This window comes from Tachypleus tridentatus, chromosome 9 (genome assembly GCF_004210375.1).
Source record: "Tachypleus tridentatus isolate NWPU-2018 chromosome 9, ASM421037v1, whole genome shotgun sequence".
Lineage (NCBI taxonomy): Eukaryota > Metazoa > Arthropoda > Merostomata > Xiphosura > Limulidae > Tachypleus > Tachypleus tridentatus.
This window is the reverse complement of record NC_134833.1, coordinates 42,724,313-42,745,056: the sequence shown is the minus strand read 5'-3', so window position 1 is coordinate 42,745,056 and position 20,744 is coordinate 42,724,313. Positions and strand designations below refer to the sequence as shown.

General features: G+C 33.2%; 1 protein-coding gene and 1 long non-coding RNA gene across 3 annotated transcripts in view; one reads left to right on the top strand and one right to left on the bottom strand.

Annotated features, from left to right (window-relative positions):
• LOC143225145 (uncharacterized) overlaps positions 1 to 6,065 on the top strand; it is a 28,708-nt gene extending 22,643 nt beyond the window's left edge. The window contains exon 2 of the long non-coding RNA XR_013013638.1: positions 3,539 to 6,065. This is a non-coding gene — a long non-coding RNA (uncharacterized LOC143225145). The remainder of the gene's footprint in view (positions 1 to 3,538) is intronic.
• Ttc26 (tetratricopeptide repeat domain 26) overlaps positions 1 to 20,744 on the bottom strand; it is a 97,054-nt gene that overhangs the window by 16,807 nt on the left and 59,503 nt on the right. For both annotated transcript variants that reach the window (XM_076454016.1, XM_076454017.1), the window contains exons 11-15: positions 18,262 to 18,371; positions 10,704 to 10,767; positions 9,800 to 9,888; positions 1,004 to 1,087; positions 118 to 187 (exon numbers count right to left, since the gene is read on the bottom strand). In XM_076454016.1, coding sequence (XP_076310131.1) covers positions 118 to 187; positions 1,004 to 1,087; positions 9,800 to 9,888; positions 10,704 to 10,767; positions 18,262 to 18,371 — 417 coding nt within the window. The remainder of the gene's footprint in view (positions 1 to 117; positions 188 to 1,003; positions 1,088 to 9,799; positions 9,889 to 10,703; positions 10,768 to 18,261; positions 18,372 to 20,744) is intronic.

The following is a 20,744-nucleotide window of genomic DNA, read 5'->3' as shown; positions in this document are numbered from 1 at the left end:
AAGATTAACAGTTTCATATGAAATATAATTACCTAAGAGTAGGTCTTTTGTATATCTGTCATGATGATATAATAATAATTATTTACAAGAACAAAGTACTAAGAGAGTTTTACTTACAGCACCGAGCTAGCCAGCTGAGATAGACATAGTCATTCTTGATCTTGTCATTTTGAATCGATAAGAAAACCTAAAACAAAAATGATTATTTTCTAGTTATGAAAAGCTAAAATTAAGTGTAAAACATAAACTTCCTCAAAGGTATGAAATCATGAATTATTCTTGATACTGACCCAAATTTAAATGTTTGTATATACAAATATTAAAAACTTATAATTTTCTTATTTTGTTAATGTTCATGATGAACAATTTTTCTGTTATTACATATAGAAATTTAACAAACCTACTGTAAGAAAGACTGAAATGGTGGCACTGACATGAAAATTCATGTCACAAAAACGTTGAATAGAAGCAAGAATAGAGGTGACTAATTTAAAGTACAGTACTTTTGCTGGATTTTACACATTTAACGTTTCATTTCTTGATGTAATAATTGAAAAATTGTTCATCATGAGCAATTACAAAATATGAAAATTATGAAGCATTATAAACTTATATTTTAATGACTACTTGTAGAGAGATCAAGATTACACAAAATCTTTGTATATATATACATGATTTTTATAGTCATGAATTTTAATGGAATAAATAGTTATCTTGTTTTATAACAATTATTAGGCCTATTGTTTTTCCAATATTTTACTGACTTTCAGTGTTTGATTTTCCAATGCAATGCCAACTGCTGGCAGTTAAACTGTAACTTTTAAAATTATGTCAGATGATTAATTAAAATTTTACAACTAGTTCTAATCTTAAAGTAAATATATATATATATATATATACACACACACACACACACACAAATATATTAACTATTCATGTTATTCCTCTTTTTTTTTTGAAGAATGAAAATTAAACATGTAAACCACACTGAAGAAATTCTAACCTCCTCTGCCTCTTTAAAGTTTCCTGTTGCTGCTTTGGCTTGAGCATAGTTGAAACTAAAAGTATCATCATTGTAGAAATAGCTCTGTGATGTAAAAATGCAGACAAAACATTAAGAATAAACTACTCAAATGATTTTAAACAGATCCAAAAGTTCAAATCTAAAGTTGGTTAAACCTACTTACCGACAATTTTTAGTTAAACATATAAATTAATAAAAAGTGCCCATTGAAAAGTTTAGGGTGTTTGCATATGCTATAAATATTAATAAAAATGTTATTTTGGAATACTGTAGGTTTCATAACTTAAGAAACACAAAAATGTTTTCAATGATAAAGGTTTCTTTGTGCTTGTAAAACTAAAAAAAAATTGAAATTTCAAGCTTGAATTTACACTCAATGTTCATAAGTTAAAATATTCAAAAATATGCTACTTAATACAATCAAAACATAATCAGTTTCCTATTGTGGCTGTAACAAGGCACAAATGTTATTGTTAAATAATGCCAATGGCAACAGAGTTCTTTTTTAAATGAAAAAAAGTGTCAGATGATTAGTCATGTGATCTGATATGCAAATGTCTGTGTTACATAAAGTAAATTAAGAGTGTTCTCAGGCAGTCTGTACAACAAGAAAATGTGCAGAGAGAGACTGATAATGAAACATTCCAGGACTCCAACATAAAGTATGTCCACTTTTATGGTGTGGAAAGCAATAGCACAAATAAATGTAACTTGTCATTGAAGAATGGCTGCAAGTTTGAAAGGTGTGGCTAGCAAGTGAAGGACTTGCTTTTAAACTACCAATGCAATTGACTAATTAATTTTGTCATTGAGCCCCAGTTTCCCAAATGAATCAATAGTTTAGTGCAGAAACTACAAAAATCAGCAGTGGCCACATTATCCCAGAAATACACTGAACCATTCATCTGAAGCAGGCCATGACATCCAAACTGCATTCATGATTGAAGTGATCATATACCTTATTAACATGTTTTCTGATAATTTAATTGTCTGCAAAGCCAATGATACTAAACAAATATTTGTGGACATGGTCTACATTAATAAATGTTTGCATACCAATTCATCTGACTGTCTATCTGACACTAATTTGCATAAAAATGCACATACACTACTAAAATGGTTTAACTCTTTCAACGTGGGGCTCAGTCTATACAACCAATCTCAAAACCACTTGTACTCATAATAGCTTACACACTACTAACTTGTAATATATTAAGTGTATCTTCATAAAATTTGGTAGACCTTTAGTAATCTTTACAAGTTTTTTTTATGTACAAAAAACAGATGTTTTAATGAATTATTTTTACTAATATGTGACTGTAAAAAGGTGGTTTTTAAAAACTAGTATGAGTGCAAAATGATTTTTGTTTTAAGATTAAAAATATTTTTCAATGCCTCAAAAATCTCATATTTAATTTGTGTAACCTCTAAAACTTCTTAATAGATATACAACATTTTCAATAAAACTTTGTATTTTATCTGTTATTATGTTTATTACTTAATTATTCTGCCTGTAGAAAGTTCATCATATATAAAAGAAAAATTGTAAAATCAGAAGTAAAATAGAGATATGTCCTTTTTTCTTCATTATAAATCAGGAAGTTTCAAAGTATGTACCCAGAGAGTTTCAACTGCTAAACATATCCCATATATTCTATGTTTTTGTCCTACTGTTAAAGTCTTAAGTTGAAACCCACTGTAAATAAAGCTTAAATCACCACCTGCATTATTAATGTTTATGTACAACTGTAATACCTTCGAGACCAACAATGCACGTGCAAAGGTAAAGTGCCATACATGCCCCTTGTTCTAAGAGCACAATATTCAACTATGAAGCTTGCGTTGCCTACAATACATACAAAAGAAATTTTTGAGGGTAATAAAATTGCAATTAGAACGTGTGAAAACATTTATTATACGGTTCAGAGTTCAGCTGATCCAATTACATTGCAGGTGTTTCAGTACTACTGGTCATCTATTTAATGTGAGTGGAATTTCATAACATAAGTATAAGAAGGTGTTATTTGGGCACATTCATATAAAATTTACTGCCCCTTTTCACTTTCACCATACTTATTTGCCTACCAACAGAAACTGAGTTTCCACTACCATCTACTACACCCTTTTAGTTCTGTTTTTATTCTTGGTTAGAAAGTCTTCGCACCAGAGTCTTCTATAACTAACAAGCATTCTGCCTTCTTTCAACAAGCAACTGGAGTTTGTAAAATACCTTCTGTGGCAGTTACTTCAAAGTAGGTGATCATCATTTTCAGTGTATATATATACACACACACGGTATATTTATTCAATAACTTCAATATATATTTGTTGATCAAAATCCAGTGTAGTTGTTTTTGTATCTTAGCACATCATGTACTATTTTTGAAATGTGTGATACATATCACACTCACAAATATATATCCACCCACACACATCAGAGAATACAAAATATATGTGTGAAATGACACATAACAGAGGATAGATGTAATATACATTTAATGTTTTTTCTTCTAGAAATGAAATCCCAAACATTAAAAACCAAAAAAAAAGAGAGTTGAGAGAAAAAAAGAACTCAATGAAGAAGAGATACTGTTTCTTCTGAATGTGCCATTTTCATCTGATGAAGTAGGCATTCTGTCAGAGGAATCTGATGTTGAAGAAGTTTTAGTTAATGTTTCAATGCCTCTGACAGAAATACTCTACAAAACTTTATAGCAACAAAATCTAGAGGACAAATCAGGAAGTACCTAGAGAAAGATCATTGGATGAGAATGTTGTGGAATCACCTACATCAAGGCAACCTATTCCATCACCAAAGACAAGACAAAGAGGACAAGGGAAGGGGAAGAGCTATAATATCTACAATTGCTCCTTCCCAGCAGACAATACCTCTCACCTGCTGGGACACTTGAACCTGAGTACAGATAGCTGAGGAAGAATATATGATATTAAATTTTAATTGGAAACTACATTTTGATGCCAGTATCACTGACATAAGCAGTAAAAATGTTATTTAATGAAATTTTGAAAATAACCCTCCAAAATGCTGGGACACGTGCACTTTAACCTGCCAGGGTCAAAATGGTTAATATGAGTAGTTATGCCCTCTCATAATTAGAATATAATTTGATTATCCCTTAACTATTTTTAGCAGTGTAATTAGCTTGACATTTTGTAATTGCAAATTATTCAGAAATGTACTGTAAATCATTGGATATTCTCCATAAAAATCCCTAAAGTGTGATTTGTCCATGTGATAACTGTTAAAAAATGAAGCCTTACTTACTATGTATTTTGGATTATAATGTTTTTTTTGTTTTTTTTTCAAATCTGTTAGTACTTTAAACATGCAATTCATGATAAAAGGTACAAAGTGGTAACCAACATTGTGAACTAATAGCAGACTGTACTTAACCAATGACATTATTCTTTCTTTAACCCTTTCACAGTGTGCATGTCATAAAGTTTTACAGAATTAAATTCAAAATTTAATTAAAGTAATTTATGATAAATTTGTACAAATTAACTTGCCATAAAAATGTTGTTAATAAATATTTTAATATCATATAAGTTTTAAGTTCTCAATTATATATATATGGACATATTTTTGAAAATCCTCAATCATCAGTGGTACAAGAATTGTGATATAATTTTAAGGTTTTTCCCTCTTTTCTAATTTATTTATCACCCCTCTCTGAAGTACAAAAGTTAACATAATTTATTCAATATTATATATGCATTACCAAGGCAAAGTATAATTTTTATAGCCTTCAATATTCTTTGTTTATAGAAACACAGACTAGAAAGAGAAACCCATTTGTCAGAACCACCTGTTATATCCTCTGTTTCACAAATTGCCAAAAATGCTCTCTGATGTTTCATACTGTATCACTTATAGCCAATAACCAACCAGTAGCACTTCATTGGTTTTTAAAAAAAGAAACAAACTACTTTCTCTGTTTCTGTGTTCCATACTTTGATAGGTGAAAAATATTTTGTCAATTTATGAAAAAAAGAAACAAAACATCCTTAGGTAAGATCTTTGAAAATAAACTGCAAATCTGTTTTAAATCAGGTCTTCCTTATGCATAATGCTTTTTGTTTTTCTTCATTAGCAAAGATAAATAGGCCCTTATGGAGAATATTTAGATTATCTTATAGATGTGGAAATAACCACTCTATCAAACAGGATAAGCCTAGACCTATTTCCCCATTCCCCAGTATCCCTCCACAAATATTAAAATTTCAAATGTAAACATGATGTATGTAATCTTACATTGAATTTGGTTCAGTGTAAATTTAATATATTTTTATGAATGTGACACAATATTCACATTATGACACTGATGTATGAATATATTACAAACAAATGGCAATATTCTACTTTATGTATGAAAATGAAACAAACCACTTCCAAGAATCAAACCACCTGGAGAAGAAAAGTAAAATACATTCATTGTCTTGACTTTAATGTCATTTTACACAGTAAATAATATTATGTAAACTATATTCTTTTCACACAGTCCAATCTATGGTGAACAGCATAATTTTATTTTGTATGCTAGGTGTACTGTTTTTTTTTTCACAGACAAAATTATATTTCTGCATACATTTCTTTTGTGTGTGAGATTAAATATATGACATACTAGTGGATGTATAAATTACTAATCTATAAGTAAAGAGAATCATATATTTTAATGATAATTTAAAAAAACAATTTCCAGGTTCAACCCATATTCCACCTCAAGCACCTGCTCTTCCACTAACTTAACTTGACTTTAATATGTCATTGAGTTCAGGTGTTCTGCCTCTTCCTTTCCTATTTTCCAATTTACATGTATATCCTCATGATCTTGGGTGTAGTTGACAGTGTTTGGAGAGCATTTCAAGTCTGTAGCAACTTGTCTGACAATTCTCTATGCTGTTAAGACTGTGGCATGACAACAAAACTCAAACCTTGCTAAAAACAGTGTTTAACCATATATATTTTTGTGGAATGTTATTAAATTGATTATTACCACATACTGGTACCACATGCTAGCTCCTTGTTAACTTCTTTCTATATCGTTAAGACACTACATGGGATACCAAGACAGCTATTTCAAACCATCACTTTGGTCAGTATGTTCATTCAAGAAGAACCCTTATGACATGCCTTTGAGACAAGTATATGGGAATTCTACAGAGTAGTAAGTGTTCTCCTCCTGGCTTGTTTAGTCAGCAATAGAAATCAGTGAAGCATTACCATAGTGTTAAAATTTACATTTTGTAACGGCATGGACAAATCAGTCCCATAAATTGGAAAGAATAGCATAATATTTTTTTTCTTAACACTTTTGCACATTACTATAAGTAGGATAAATGGTATATGAAATGTCAAATATTAAATATTAGGTTGAGGAATAATTCATGAGCGTTTTTAAATAATTTCATTCAAGCATTACATGCAAGACTATACAATACTTCAATGCATGAACACATTACACCCAAAACATTTATTATGATACTTTATTTCATGTAATACCTAGGTATATAGTATGCATTGTTTGAAACGAAATTGCAAGAAATTAAATGCGAAAAGCAGATGGTGTCGAAAATGCTCGATTTTGTCCACTTGACATTCCATTTAATGAGCTGAAAATGAAAGCAAAAATTAAAGACATATGAAAATCAAACACACCATCTATTAGAGCAAAAAATTATCTACCAAATGACATGAAATATTTTGCGAAAGCGTTTCATTTATGAATATATTTTGTTAACTTGAAAAAACGCTCACGAATTATTTCTCAACCCAATAAATCAGATTGGTAATGCCCACAAGAAAAAAATGAGCAGGAAATAGGTCTTAAGAGACAAATGAAACAAGGAGCATGACCACGTGGTTCAAATGGAGGAAGAGTCAGGGTCAGGGCATGAAGGACCACATTAATGTCCAAATGTTTAGAAGGCCTGAATCTGGAAGGAAAGCATGAGCATAGTGAGAACAGGAAAAGTAAAAACACAAAAGTATCTGAAGAAATGGAAGGTATACTAAAGGGCTTGCCCTATATCCAGAAATTGTAGAGATCAAAGACTCTCAGTCAAAAAGCCAGGTGAGAAATCCTGCAATCAACAGTGGAAAACTTTCCACTTTTACTGTTAAACTTTCATAGAAGAAGTATGAATGGAAGTAGCTAACAGGGAAGCAACTTGACATGTGAAGCTGATCTCCTGATCAAGAACAGGACCAAAGCCAGTTGTGAAGATATATAACAGGAAGATTTGGATGAAAGGCACGAGTTCACAATTGATGCAGAAGGGACAGGTGGTGAGAGGAGTATACACTGAATCCTTGTAAGTCACAGTTGTGGCATTCAATGGGATGCCATCAGTTGGACCAAAAAAGGAGTAGAGTGTACCATAGTAATCATCTGATGAAGGAAATGAATGGGAGGATACACATAAAGGTATTTGTGAGACCAATCCTGGCTGTAGGCATCAACAGCCAGAGTCTGTGGATGTGGGATAGGTGAACAAAAGAGAAGCAACTTTGTCTTGAGGTCTGTGGCAAATGCATCCAGTGGAGGAGAACCCTAAAGGAGGCAGAGGTTTCTGAAAATAATAGTACCTAATGATCACTCTGTGGGATAGCTTCAGTCCAGGTGTGAAAGACGATCCACTACCAGACTGAAAGCACCCAGTACATGACACGCAAGAAGATAAGTACAATGTGCTTGTGTTCAGTATAGAAGATCCAAAGTCTGGAAACAAAACTTTCTGGACCAGATGCCCCCTTAGTAGTTGATCTGAGCTACCACCATAGAACTGTCTGAATGAACCATCACCAAACTGCAATGAGAAAGGAAGTGAGATAATGTCTGATAAACTGCTAGAAGTTAATGAACATTGACATGCAAGATAAGTTCGTTTGCAGACCAACAACCCAAAGAATCACAGTGATTGACTAAAGCCCCCCATTCCTGAAGAGAAGCATCTGTGAAGAGACAGACATCATGAAAAGTGGAGGAATTGGCACACCCACAATTGTATGGGCTTTGTCGAGCCACCACAACAGACTTTCAGGGAAGGAGAAAGGGAAATGGTGGCAGAAAGAGGATCCAGTGCAAGGTTCCATCATTTATAAAGTGTTCATTGTAAAGATATCAAATGGACACAAGGAGAACTATGTATTCATGGAAGATCACATCTCCAAAAGTAAAAGAACCTTTCAAAAAGTAAGTAACCAAGCTGAGAGAGCACAGGGAACTAAAAATTCCACAGGTGTAAAGGAGAAGGAAGAGCTTGACTGATGTTGATGTTGAAAAAGACCCCCAAATTCACCAAGTATTAGGTGGGTGAAAGGACTAACTTCTTCAATTCTATTAACCAGCCAATTCAAGTTGCCACAGAAAGGAGTCGGTAAGTGTGATTGGTTGACACCTGCTTGGAATGAGTTAGAAATAGTCAGTCATCCATGCAATGATGAAATGATAACCCTATAGTATGAATATGATGAGCAAAGGCCTGAACAACACGACAAAACATGTGAGGAGCCAAAGTCAATTCAAAGGGAGAGCCTGAAATTGGTAAACCACTCTGAGATAAAGCAGAGAAAATGGGATTGAAGGGTTATAGGGATATGGAGATAGGCATTAGAGACATCCATTTTTCTCATCTATAGTTCCAGGGGAAATGCCCATTTCAGGGTGAGAAAGGACTTCATAGTGAACTTGGGGAGTGCAATGAAGTGGTTGAGGTGTAACAAATTGATGACTGGTTGTCAATCTCTGGTTTTCTTGGGGACCACATAAAGGTGGGAGAAAAAATTCCTCTGAAGAATGGTGAACCGGTTTGATAGTCTGCTGCAAAAAAAAATCCTAAACCACCTGTGACAAATGATGGCAAGTCATGGGATCTTGAGAGGAGGAAAGAAAGTGGGGTGAGGAGAAACAGAAGACAGAGAAAGAAATATGAGAATGAGGCTCTCCAAAGAAATCTTTGTCCCCCATTAATTTTCAACAAAAGGGAGCCAGTGAGGAAGAAAATGCAGCAATAGAGTCCTCACTGGTCTTGAACTCACTGGGTAGTCAATGGCACTGTTGATGACAGATATGTTGGAGATGACTTCAACAAAAAGGAAGTACTGGATATTAAGGAACAGGTAAAGGATGATAATGAAAATAGGTAGCATGGAAGGCTCTGGTCAAGACAGACAGGCAACAAAAGTTGAAAGGGTGGGCTGTTGATATGTGGATGCTACCTGTGGCTTGATACCATCAGGAATGGTGTCAAAGACAATTTCAAGAAAAGGAGCAAGATGCAAGTCCTTAGATAAGTGGAGGGTTTATGAACACAAGCCAGAATGGAACCCCTATCAATAAGGTCCCAACTACAAAGAAACCACAAATGTAACAACAATGCCAAAGATCAAATATGACCCAAAGTGGAAGAGAAGGTGAAGGATATCCACATAAAATCCCTTGGGATTTCTGTGAAGAGCCTATGAGTGGTGACGTATGGAAGACAGATACTAGAGAAGGGTAGTGAGGCAAGAATATTGGGCATGTGAGACTAACATTTGATTTGGTAAAAATATTTAATTTTTTAAAAAAAGTGTAAAAGACTGAAAGCTTGCCAAATTTCATGAAGATACACTTATCATATAAAGTTATAGTATGGAACCTCTGATAGTTACTTTGGGGTTTCAAGTTTGGTGTAATTCAACAATCTCATATGAAAAGGGTTAAATTAAAATCTACTAATGCCTCATTTAAAACAAAATATTTTGCTTACTTTGATAGAATTCAGATATAGTAATACATCATCAAACTGTTTCAGCAGAAAAAAACAAGATGCCATACACTGCCTCCCTGGTATAGTATCTACAATGAATAAATCAAGAGTCTGATAAACAAATTATGAAATTGATTATGACCACATTAAGTCATTGAAACATTATATTAATTTGTGTACATCAGTACTCACCATACAAATTCTTTAAGTTCACTGAAATTTTTAAAGTATTCTTTCTAATCTAAGGTAATCTAACACTTTTTTCAAATACCTAAAAAATAATGTATGCTTAAAATCCCAACATAACTTAATTATTTAGTGAGATCATAGTTTTTAAGTAGTAGAAAATGACTATATACAGGCACATTCTTAATAAAATGTGTTATGTTCTTATATCAACAATCAATGGGAAAATAAGTAGTACCAATTACTTTTGTAATTTTTCTAATAGAAATGGAGATCTGAAATGCAGTACTGTACATACAGAAGGAAATTAATAAAACACACTGAAAATTTTATGAAAATAGAAGCAGCATATATATGGCCCATGGTTAAATGAAAATGAGAAAATCGTATTGAAGTATGCATACAGATAATGTACTATACAAGTTTAAATTTATGAGTCTTCCTACTTTTAGGTTTAATCATAAAAAACTTCCTTAACAAACTTAAGAGTTCTGGCCAATGACATACTTTAGTTATCTCTTACCTTTCTCTTTATGATCTGGAACATTATGTTACCTTTCCTGATGTTTTATATATGAACTCTGTAAAGTTGTCAATGTTACAAAAGTTTTTTAATTAGAACATTCATTAACCCTTAAACAGCAGGATTGCTGTAGGTAGCAGTATAAATTGATGATGGCCTTTGTTTAAGAGTTGAACATACATTACATTAACTTACCACATTCACTAGCTGAACCTCCCACAAGCTGAAAAAACTGTTGTGCTATCTTAAGATGCTCTCTCTAGAACATAAGAACAGACTGATGTACTCACTAATCTCTTTAAAAACTGAAGTTGCATATATAACAAAACTTTGATTTGAAATGAACTTGGTTAAACATTTGATGAGAAAATACATACTTATTTATAATTAAAAGAACTTTTCACAACTCTTATTTTCATTCTCTGATTTTTGTTTTTCACAATCTATAAACCTTTTCTTATATATTATTATAATACAGATGACATGAAAAACTAGCATTATTATTACAAGTGTGAGTTTTGTAAAGTTTAAATTATTGGCACTGCAATTATGATTAGTATTTTCTTTTAGAACTAAAGATGTTAAATCATATGTAAAAGAAAAAACAACATCTGCAACCAATCTTAATTTTGTATTCTTGGTGAAACTCAAAGCATATGTACTGGTAAACTGAATACAGAATAAACTATTTCAACACATAAAAGTGTAAATCACTAGATGCTAATTGAAAGTCCACTAAAAAAACTTTACAAAAATTGTACTTTCACTAAGTCTAAGATAGTGACACTAGTAATATAACCTTGACTAATCAATCTTGGATTATCTGGGAGTAGATTGTGTTCCTCCTTACAGGGTAACCATTCTAATTAACAAGTTACAATAACTTCTGGCATCTGAATCTATCAACAGTGACACTAGAAAAAGTATATGTATGCCACTAGAAAAACTGTAGTTACCTAACCACTAGAGGGCTGACTATGAACTTATGACAACAAATGTTAGATTGTGCTCCATTCATTCAATGACAGTTGCAATGTGATTATCTTTAACCTTACCATCTGAAAGATATTACAAAACATATCATATGATAGCCAATAATCAGCCCCCGAACTATTTACCTTAGATGGAAACAGAAAAGTACTGCTTCATTGGTGATGCTTATGTCATATAGAAAAACACTGCTGCATTAGTGCTTTCATATAAGAAACTACTGCTTTATCAGTGCTTATGTTACACAGGAAAACTGCTTCACAGATGCTTATCTCATTCAAAGAAGCACTGCTTCACTGGTGCTTAATTCATATACATTGTGGATAATAAATGAAGGAAAGTATGTTATGTGGTCTGATGAGTTTAATTTTACAATTTTCTGTATTGATGGTAGAGTAAAGGCCTTTATATTGTTCAAAAAGTGCAAGTTACTAGAAGTGGTGTAAGAAATGATACTGTAGTAGTGGCTTCTTTTTTGCTTTCTGTTTTCATAAAGGAAAATAAAACCTAGAGTGTACCTAGATATTATCCACTCCAAAATATTTCATTTCCATTCTGATGAACCAGGGCTCTTGTAACATGATATGAAACAATGCACTGGGTTAGAATTGTCTGATGTTAAATCAAGTAATAACAACAACAGGAAACAATACACCTAACTTGTATAATCTAATATCAGTTTAAAGAGCATGGTGTTGTCTTCAACCATCTTTTTCTGTCAACACAATTATAGGATCTTAATCTAACAGAGAATCTTTATAATGAACTGTTTTGCACATAATCTGTCATTATGTGCAAAACAGTTACAGGAAAGTATCGATTGATACTTCAGAATAAATAGGATTTAAATGAACAATACACAGTCCAGAATATTGTTAAGTCTATATCCTAACAAGTCCAAGTTATTGTTATTGCAAAAGAAGTATAACCAAATGATGTAGTTGATTAGTGTAAAAAACAAAAACGATTGCTCACCAAAGTTAAGCAGGTTTTGAAAAATTGAACAGTAAAATAAATAACAAAAGACACTCACTATTACCTTGTGCACTTGGGTGAGTCAAAATGTGATTTCAAAATTTAATTAGACAACTTTATTACCACTGCATGCCAATAAACCTGGCATTGAAGCATAGCTTATAATTCAAAGTTTTACATTAAGTTTCTGTTTCTTAGTTCAAAGTAAAATATATATGTAAATTCTAAACCTTCACTTCTCTGGGTGAAATGATGAGTTCTACACACAAATTTTTTCTCCCTTTTATGGGTTGTAGAGTATTCAACCAATCAAAAGCATAAATTATAGATAATTGCAGCCTAGCATATAAAGTTTAAACCCATCAAAGTTAACAGATTTTTAAATTGAAAATGTATTTCCAATAATACTCACTTCTACTGACACTTAAAACTAGATATTCTTTGACCGTAACTTTGCCTATCTAAACACTGGTTGGTATTTCTTGCCCAGTATTTCATACCCCACTTAAATGCCCTTGGTAATTTTTGACCTTGTGATACACTCCACCTTTGTCAATGTGCCCTCTATCCTGGTAGTGTATACAAGCATCTCACTCAGATAATGTGACCACTTTTTTTAGATATAACTATCCCAGTTATTAATACTGCACTTTGTGAAGAAGAAAAGCAGAAAAGTGTCAGTAGAAGTAAGTCATATTGGAAATACATTTTTAAATTTAGGAAAATGTTAACTTCAAAAACGTACCACCTGCTGACACTTGTAGCAGGAAGCTTACACTGGAAATAAAATTCCACACTCAACTGATCAGTTGATGATGGAAATACCACAGGTTGAGAGGATAATGAAGGTGTAGAAGTAAATGGAAAGATTAATCTTGATGCCAAAACTTGAAGTACCCATAGATCTGCTGTGAATGAATAACAAGTGTTGATCTCTTGTAATAACATTGCTCCTACATATCCCACCCACCAAGTGTACACACAGGTGCTATTGGTGACAGTTCAAGAGCAGGAACATTGAAACTAAGGATGGAGTCTGAGTATCCTTAAAGCAAAGAACAGAAGCTGGACATTGGGACATATGAAGCATAGTCACACCCTGACCACCAGAAGGAGCCAAAGAAAGTATAGAGGCCAATAACAAGGAAAAAAGGAAATGAGTGTCATCAATTTATAAATCCAACATCTCTGAAATGGCTGCAAGGATGAAAAAGAGGATCCTCATTTAACTCATAGAAGGCTATAGCAGGTAGAAGACCTATCTCCAAAAAATATTTACTCAATAAATCTTAACAACATACATATTTTGTGGGAAGAAACACATATCAAAGCAAGATTGAAGGTCAAACAAATACATGAAACTGTGACCTGTTCAAAGTGATCACACAGTCCAGTCTGAAACCCCACATATCCTAAACAGATCAAGTCTGTAGAATTGAAATATACACCCACTTAGCAGTGGTAAGTCAAAGCATGTAAAGAGATAAACAAGGGTAGATGGTATATCTATACTGTTACATTACAGAGTGGTAAATTTACCAGCTTGAACCAGCAACATCAGGTAAAACAAGAGGAAAAATTTTAGTCTCCATCACCTTGGTCTTTCCAACATCAAAGAAGGAGTAGACTCAAATGCAACTAAGGAAATCTCCAAATGTTCACAAACCCAAGTGATTAATTGAAGAAAAGAAGCAGAAGGTAACTGATCAAAATTGGCTTTTGGAGAAGCTGGCTTAGTAAAGAAAGGCACTGGAAAAACAGTAGAAATTCTTCCAGAATGTCCTGTATTATCATGAAAATCAGTCTTGTAACCCTCAGGAGAAACACCTCTGTGCAAAATATGTGGCTCCATCTTACAATGGATCAAATCATGGACAGTCTAAATTATGTGTGACCCCTCCCCCTGGCATGCAGAGAGATACTAAATAACAGAAGAGGAACAGGAAAGGTCTTAGGAGCCTCTTTGCTGACAACAACAACATAGAAATTGATTCCTGAAAATAGTGAATAAATTTCTTTTTTAAGAAAATAATAATTGTATCAAAATTGCAATTCAGAGTGTATTGAAACACAGTACTTCATCAGAGAAAGCGTTGACCAATGCTTTGTCAAGAAAAAGTGGTTACATTATCTGAATGAGGTGCTTGTATATAGTTACCAGGTTAGAGGGCATACTGACATCACAAAGTAAAAATTACCAAGAGTATTCATGTGGGATATAAAAGACAGGAAGAAGAAAGACTAATGCTTAGCCAGGAAAAGTGAAAGTTGAGGAATAGCTACCTATCAAATGCCAGCAGACAGTGAGTGTATTTGGAAGTAAAGCTTGTTTTCCATTGAGAAAAGTCATTGCTCCAGGTGGTAATAACTTTTAACCTATTTATAACTTAGTCAGATAAATTACAGCAGTTTTAAACATTCTACTCTAATGTTTTATATATATCTTTTGTATCCTAAAATGAATAATTAAAACCAACATGAACTGTTTTTTAAGCAACCAATATAGTAAGAAAAATAGAAGATTATTGAAGCACATTACAAGTGCAAAAATATTCAGTGTTATAGTAATCATTATATTTCTTGTTTCTTATAAGTATGCTTTATTCATTGTTATATTTTTAAACAAAAGTAAATAAATGCCAAATTAAAAACTTATAAGATTTGATAATAAATTTAAATGAGAAAAAATGAAATAAAAAGTTACATGAGATCAGCTTGGGCTGTGCGTGTGTGTGTTGCATAATTCTTATTTTTTGGCTTTTTGCATATTGAGTTCATTTAACGTATGCCGTATATTAATAAAACTAAAAGAAAGCAAATATGAAAAAGACAGAAACTAAGGTTGTTTGGATAAATAATTGCAGCTATACGTTCCAATTTGCAGTCATTTTAGAACAACAAATTATTGATTTTATTTCATATTTTGCAATATGTCATTTCACTGCAGACTGAAGATCTTGCTACAGTTAGAGTGTAAAAAATAAGATAAAACATAATTTTATGATGAAAGATTTTTCTATATCCAATAAAGATTCTAGGAAACTTTAGAATGAAAATTATTTTAATTCTTGGTATAAAAAGCACTTTTCATAGAGCGTGACTCATTAAATGGTTTATACATGTGCAAACAGATCTTTAGTAAATTTATTTTATTTTAAATCTGATTTTTAGCTATGGCAAAGCAGCTAATAGAATGGCTAAGTATTTTCATGTACAAAGTTTTAGCTCACATCTCAATCTCTTAATCATTTTGAGACCTAATTACAGTTGTGGCTATTGAGGATTTCCTCTTGTTTCATGTACAGCATATTTGTACTGTTTACTCAGAACTTGTTACATTTTGTTAAGATACACAAACACAGTGGTTCTTAACGTTGTTGGAGGTACTGAACCCCAGAAGTTTTGTACTTGCATTCACTGAACCCTTCGTACTTGGAAAAATATAATACAAGTTTTTCAAATTCAAAACATAAGTAGATATTTTATTAGTGCACAAAATGAATCATGCATCAGTTGCACACAATATCACTGTGTTCAAAGAAAAAAACCAACAAAACATGAATTTCACACAAAACGAAAGCATAACTCAATGAATATTTACTGCAAATCAATGTGACTTTTGTTGTTGCCTTTCAGAGACAAGTTCAGAAATACTCGGCTTCACCTTGGCAAGTGCCACTCTCACATCATTTTCGCAAGAAAGTCTGTTCCTTTTCTTCGTTTTTATGTCCACCATACTCGAAAAGGATTGCTTGCAATGATACATTGTAACAAATGGTATAAATATCTCAAGAGCTTTTTTTGCAATAAGAGGGTACTCTACGATTTGGTGACACCAAAACATTGAGAGCATTGTTGTTCTGAAAAGTTGCTGTTGAACCTGGCTCTGCTGAAGTTTGATGATCTTATCAAGGTATTCATCATTGACATCTGCTGTCACAACACTAAACATGAACGGCTGTTTCAGCTATGCTGGATATGACTCTCTGGTGGGGAAATATCCGTCGAGAGACTTTGCAAGCTCATCTAAGTGCATGACAATCGCTTGCTTCAGTTCCATAGGTACAGAAATGTCTCCGATTTCAGACGCATCTTCAATCTTTCTTACACAGTCATCCAGCAAGGGAAAGTTTGCAAAGTTATCATTCTCTGTTTGTTGTTTCCATAACGGTAGCTTTTTTGAAAAGCCTTCAGGTTTTCTTCTGCTTCGATGATGTTGACTCCACTGCACTGCATCTGTTGATTGAGAGCATTGAAGATATCAGCCACGTATACCAAAATGAGAATGAACTCAGATTTTTATAAGCAATCTGCATGACAATGTTGGTGCTCTCACAAAAACAGGGCTAATTTCACATGTATGGCAAAAACATGATTCAGCACCTTTCCCCGAGATAACCACCGAACGTTAGAATGGTACAGAAGTACCTCAAATTCAGAGCTTCAGGGCATTATTTCACACAAAGTTCACACATTCCACTACAATTTTTACTACTTCTGCCAAAACACAGTGCGTTACAATGATGTGTGGTGCATTGGCTTTCACCAGCGCACCAAAACCATCCCAACATGACTGGAGCTCTGTCCGAACAAACTGCAGAAACCACACCCCATGAAAGATCATTGTCTCTGAAGAAGTCATTTGCAAGTTTCTTCATGTCGGCTACCTTAGTTGTTGTTGTGAGAGGCTTACAAAAAAAAAAAAAACTTCTTTTATCTCATCATTCTTCACATAGCACATGAATCAACAAGCTGGCTTAGATTGGAAACGTCAGTGGTCTCGTCGAGTTGAAGGCTGAATTTTGCTGGGCTTGAAATCAGATCTGCAACTACTTGAGCCAAGATGTCATTGCTCATGTCATCTATTCTGCTGCTGCTGATGTCATTTGAAAGAGGAATTTTGGACAACTTATTTTCAGCAGCCTTCCCCAGCATGATATTCACCATCTTCCACGCAGCTGGTTTTATAAGTGCTTCACCAATGGTGTGTGGTTTGCCCTGCTTTGCCATCAAGTACCCAACTTTGTATGATGCTGTGAGGATCAGTTTGTCAATGGGTACAAAGCCAAGAACAGGCAAAGTAGCCTTTTCATCAAACCTGGCTCTCTTTATTTTGAATTCAGCAAGCATTGTGTTCTTGTACTTCCCATCTCCATGTAGCTTTAGGAAGTGTTCTCTTAGTTTTGCCAGTGCTAAACTAGAATTGCTCAACTTGGCATTGCAAATCATGCACTGAGGACGCTGACTCCCATCATGTTCCATTATACATGTGAATCCATATTGTACGTATTCGTCAGACCACTTTCTGTTTTTGCTCGACATAGATACTATGAAGGGATTGAAAGATTAGGAAAAAATAACAAATGATGCACGATTACTACAGTCACAAGTAAACTGTTAAGCGCACGAAGTTCCCTACAGCACAGATATTAAGGCCAAGTGATGTGACATGATCAGCTGCAACCAATGATGGCCAAGTGGAGTATGACATCACGAATCATATGAGTGGTGTGAACGGAGCAGACACACACACAAAGTGTGTGTGTCTTGACCTCTGCTGAACCCCTGGGATTCAATTGAACCCAGGTTAAGAACCACTGCACTAACATTTACTACATTCATAGTCATGGTATATATTGTTTCGTAGCTACATGATAACAAGGTCAGTGAAGTTGATCAAACCAATGTGCAGAAGGTTATAAAAAAAATTAAATTGAAAGATACAGTCACATCACTGTCACTTTAAAATAATTTCTAAGTTAAAATAAAATAATGGAAATAAACCTACAGATCCTTGTTCTTGACCAATAGCAGAATTGACAACTCCTTTTAAAATATACTCATGAGGAACAGCTGGCTCTAAATCTTTGATAAGATTGTGAGCTTCCTGGACATCATCTGAAATATTTGATTCATGCACTATTATAGCTACTTACAATTAAATAATTGTAGAAAATACATTACAGTGATACAACCCATAATATCACCAAGCTTACAAACTCAAAAAACCAAAGCATGTAATATGATCATTCAAAATGAGTCACTCAAATGTCCATCAAAGTAGCTGTACATCATTATGTAAATTTTCCACAGACAAGGCTTTTACATTTATATGTAGGTAAAGTTTAATATTGTCTAATCACCCTATAACTTTTCTTATTACTGGAAATTACTGAACAATTAATTCAACTGTGAAACCAAGATCACTAATTTGTGATATTAAAAACTAATAAAATTACTTACTTCCTTAAACACATTTATTACCAGTTCTCTGCTGTAAATGAAAAAAAAAACACAAAACAAGGCTCCCATTAAACGTTAAAAGTTGGTATAAATTGGGAAAATTTATTAATGAAAGAAACTTTAAGACTTCACTTTGAGACCAAACAAATGAACAAACAGGTGCCCTTTACAAAGTCTATAAAACCAAAAGACTTACAAAATGAACTAAAAATCTACAACAATGCTCACTATAGTTTTTTTAAATGTAATTCAATTTTTCACTGAAATAAAATTGTATCTAGGAGTTAGAGTGTATACAGTACATGGTAAAAAATTACGTTTTTCTTTTACAGTCCGTTTAGACTACCTTTTCTGATGTGCATTGTGAATGATAATGCATATTTTTGAGACATGTTGTATTTTGATGATATGTCTTATTAATTATCTCTGTTTCTAAATCATAAATGAGAATTATCTCCCATTTTCAGTACCTTTAAACATGATATTTGAAATAAAATGATCAAGAAGCAAGTCTTGTGACTGTTAAGATGTATAAGTATTTGGGAATACAAAATTAGTTATCCTTATGTTACATTTGATACTCAAAACTATCATATCACTAATTTTTGGTGAAATTCTCCAACATTCTGACAGTGTTTCTGTGCCAGTTACAATCTCAAATTATATAGACATTCTAACATTCTTGTCATCAAAGAGTTACTTTCACTGGTCAAAATTCAAAAGTCTACACGCACATTATTTATGGTGATAAGGCAAATGTGACTCCTTGTTCTTGAATGTTGGAGTGCATATCATGCTATATTCAGAAAATTATAGTAAATATTGGAGAGAAAAATTTGTCATGCAACTCTTGCAAAGATACATAGACTATATGAGATCCATGTTGTTATTGTTTGATTGGTTGTTTTAGAGCAAGAGCAGAACATGCTTTCTATGTCCTGTTCACCTGGAGAACCAAATTCCAGATTTGGATACATTAGGGGACCTGAAATCCATAAACTTTATGTTAAATTGAGGTCAACTGATTTAAAGAGATTTGCTGGATCATTACTTAGAAACCACTGTCTGAACAAACAGCTTTACATACTCAAAGCTCAAACCACTGTGTATCTCTTAAGCAGTAAGAAAAAAAATATCAAATAAAGTATTAACTAGAAACAAAACTTCAACCTTCTCCCTAAGAATAGATCAAAGTGTGTATGTTCCTACATTTTGGAGAATTATATTCCAAATTTATTTATGTTACTTTATCATCACGACAGCCAAATAAACTTATCATAAAAGTGTAGCTAATAAGCCAAATTTTGACACAAGTTTTAAGTTCTTAATTTCATATGTAAGTATTTTAAAAAATTCCCAATTTCACCCTCGTAAGAGAATTGTGACACTTGTTCTCAAGGTAACCCCCTCCTGGAGAATTGAGACAAGTCCCCTATCTCATCAATGAGGCAAAAAGATGGAGACATAGTGAAGAGAACAGAAGTGGAACACCCTCTTTTATAGTGGCTATATCATTTCACCAGATGAAGGATTTAAATAAGAAATTAAAATGGTAGAGAATGAGAAAAATCCAAGTAACGAGCCAGAGATAATGCACTGTCAATTGTAGACCTTGCAAATGAACATGGCCCAAAGGGAGAAAAGATCCCAGAGAATCCCAATTATTAAAAAAAAAAAGAATCTTTCTCAAAGTGAGAGAAGGAAAGAATAGGGCATGGGAAATTAAGTGCTCCATCATTTTGAGGAAAAAAACAACAAAAAAAACAGTACAGCTAAAAAGCATCCAAATAAGCGTGAAAAGCAACTTCTTGCAGGAACACAGCCACATGAGAAAACAAGCATCTGAAAGAACCAACAAGATCATCCCAATACCAGAAGACCACTGTGAGATAAGTCCCCACAGTAAATTATGGAAAATGGAGAATCTGACCAAGCCATAAAATAATTGAGCCCATATACCTTGCTATAGATCATTCAGAAACCATAAAAAACTGGAATAAATCCTGAAAAATATTGAGAAATCCACTT